The sequence below is a fragment of the Sinocyclocheilus rhinocerous genome, unplaced genomic scaffold (assembly GCF_001515625.1).
Source record: "Sinocyclocheilus rhinocerous isolate Xijiao unplaced genomic scaffold, SAMN03320098_v1.1 scaffold4256, whole genome shotgun sequence".
Lineage (NCBI taxonomy): Eukaryota > Metazoa > Chordata > Actinopteri > Cypriniformes > Cyprinidae > Sinocyclocheilus > Sinocyclocheilus rhinocerous.
This window is the reverse complement of record NW_015657299.1, coordinates 318,249-320,926: the sequence shown is the minus strand read 5'-3', so window position 1 is coordinate 320,926 and position 2,678 is coordinate 318,249. Positions and strand designations below refer to the sequence as shown.

The window sequence follows — 2,678 nt, the reverse complement described above, 5'->3', positions numbered from 1 at the left end:
TAGCAGACGGAAGTTCATGGACCGGATACGTAACACATATATATGGTTAAAAACTCGAATTTGAAAACTCTGATATAGCCACTTTTATTTTATATATATATTTTTTATATACTTTATATACATATATATACTTATTTATATACCATATATATTATTTTATTACATTTTTTAAAAGATTTTTAAAAATATATATTGATATTATATAGTCAAATTAGAGGAAACATCAAACAGAAATGGGACTCATTAAGACAAAAAAAAGTCCGATTTAAAAACTCTGAAACTCTGGTCAGGTTTGATGGCAACTATTGAGCTAGCACACATTTCCCATCATGCTCCTCTTCTGTCTGGTAACAGGGCGGCTCAGTGTGAAGCAGGAGGAGATCGATGAGATGCTGAAGGAGGCCTCGGGCCCGATCAACTTCACCATCTTCCTCACAATGTTCGGAGAGAAACTCAAAGGCAGGTTTTCTGGAGACGAGACCTGTTTCCTTCAGTGTGATCTTGAGAGAGTTTGATTCATGGAGGTGCTGCTGATGGAGGTTTGTTTGATTGCAGGAGCCGATCCGGAGGAAACCATCCTCAACGCCTTCAAAGTGTTCGATCCCGAGGGGAAGGGGATCCTGAAGAAGGAATAGTAAGATGTTCAATGTTTGATCTGTATCATCAGAGCTGTTTTAGCTCAGAAACATGCTTTTCACAAACACGCACGAAACAAATTAACCCTCATAATGCATTCGAGGCCATTTCGACCCAGAAAAGATATATTAAACTTCTTTAAAAAATGCGTAGTTTTTCGTAAGGGAACGAAACTTTGCAAATGCTTTTGCAAAAAGACCCTCAAAATACACATCATTTATTTTTATTGTTGTTTTTTGGAGATTTTTAAGAGCTATAACCATGTTTTGTGTTCAGGTTTGTATTTAGTACCATTAGCTGTCAAAAATACTTTTGGGACTGAATTTTGTTGCTAAACATGAATATGTTCACCTATTGATGAACCATTGAAGCATGAAAAACTGATCACTCTTTTTCATCTGAAAGTAAAGTAAAAATACAACTGTTTTAGTTTCAAATAATACTTTGCATTTTCAGTATGAATGACCCATAATCATGTTCTTATCAGATTTATTTAAGCATAATTTATAAATGATTACAGTTTTTGTTACTATTTTGAATTAGCTTTTATTTTTATATTTTCATTTTAACTTAAAAGTGTTTAGTTTTTATGTGCTGTTGTCATATCTATTATATTTAATAATCATATTTATAATATTTATACTAGGAAAAAATATTTATTTATTTATAATATTCATAATATTTATACTACGTTTATATTAATATATCTATATAGTTTTTATTTTGTTTTATTTCAGTTTTAGTTATTTTAGTGCTTCAATTTAATCTAAATGAAAATGAGAAGACTGAAATAAAATAAGTAAAATTTATTATTTTCTTTGGTTTTTAGCAGGTACGAGCTGTAATGGCACAGCTCTATTCTGGAAAAGGGGGCGGGGAGCAGCAGCTCATTTGCATTTAAAGAGACAGGCACGAAAAACAGCGTGTTTCTGCTTCCACTCAAAATAGGCATTTTCAAAATGATATAATAAATGATCTGTGGAGTATTTTGAGCTGAAACACAGACACATTCTGGGGACATCAGAGACTTATATTACATATTGTAAAAAGGGGCATAATATGTCACCTTTAATGTTTCGTCTTTTGAGTAACATGCACTGATGAATCTGTGAAACAAATTAACCCTCATAATGCATTCGAGGCCATTTCGACCCAGAAAAGATATATTAAACTTCTTTAAAAAATGCGTAGTTTTTCGTAAGGGAACGAAACTTTGCAAATCCTTTTGCAAAAAGACCCTCAAAATACACATCATTTATTTTTATTGTTGTTTTTTGGAGATTTTTAAGAGCTATAACCATGTTTTGTGTTCAGGTTTGTATTTAGTACCATTAGCTGTCAAAAATACTTTTGGGACTGAATTTTGTTGCTAAACATGAATATGTTCACCTATTGATGAACCATTGAAGCATGAAAAACTGATCACTCTTTTTCATCTGAAAGTAAAGTAAAAATACAACTGTTTTAGTTTCAAATAATACTTTGCATTTTCAGTATGAATGACCCATAATCATGTTCTTATCAGATTTATTTAAGCATAATTTATAAATGATTACAGTTTTTGTTACTATTTTGAATTAGCTTTTATTTTTATATTTTCATTTTAACTTAAAAGTGTTTAGTTTTTATGTGCTGTTGTCATATCTATTATATTTAATAATCATATTTATAATATTTATACTAGGAAAAAATATTTATTTATTTATAATATTCATAATATTTATACTACGTTTATATTAATATATCTATATAGTTTTTATTTTGTTTTATTTCAGTTTTAGTTATTTTAGTGCTTCAATTTAATCTAAATGAAAATGAGAAGACTGAAATAAAATAAGTAAAATTTATTATTTTCTTTGAAATTATTTATGTTGTTTTGTGAGAAATATATATGTAGGTTTCATAAATTTCATTTAATCCGTTGGGGTTAATACTGCTAAATCTCAGATTATATGTTCTCATAAATGTCATATATAGTCAATTAAGACTTCTATATATATATACATTTTTAATTAATTTAATTTAATTTAATTTAATTTAAT

The 2,678-nt window shown here is 28.8% G+C and overlaps 1 protein-coding gene across 1 annotated transcript in view; it reads left to right on the top strand.

Moving 5' to 3' along the window:
• The first annotated feature begins 329 nt into the window (after window positions 1–329).
• Window positions 330–2,678, top strand: part of LOC107720970 (myosin regulatory light chain 2, ventricular/cardiac muscle isoform-like) — a 3,101-nt gene continuing 752 nt past the window's right edge. Inside the window, exons 1-2 of the mRNA XM_016528814.1 lie at window positions 330–459; window positions 556–634. Coding sequence (XP_016384300.1) covers window positions 330–459; window positions 556–634 — 209 coding nt within the window. The remainder of the gene's footprint in view (window positions 460–555; window positions 635–2,678) is intronic.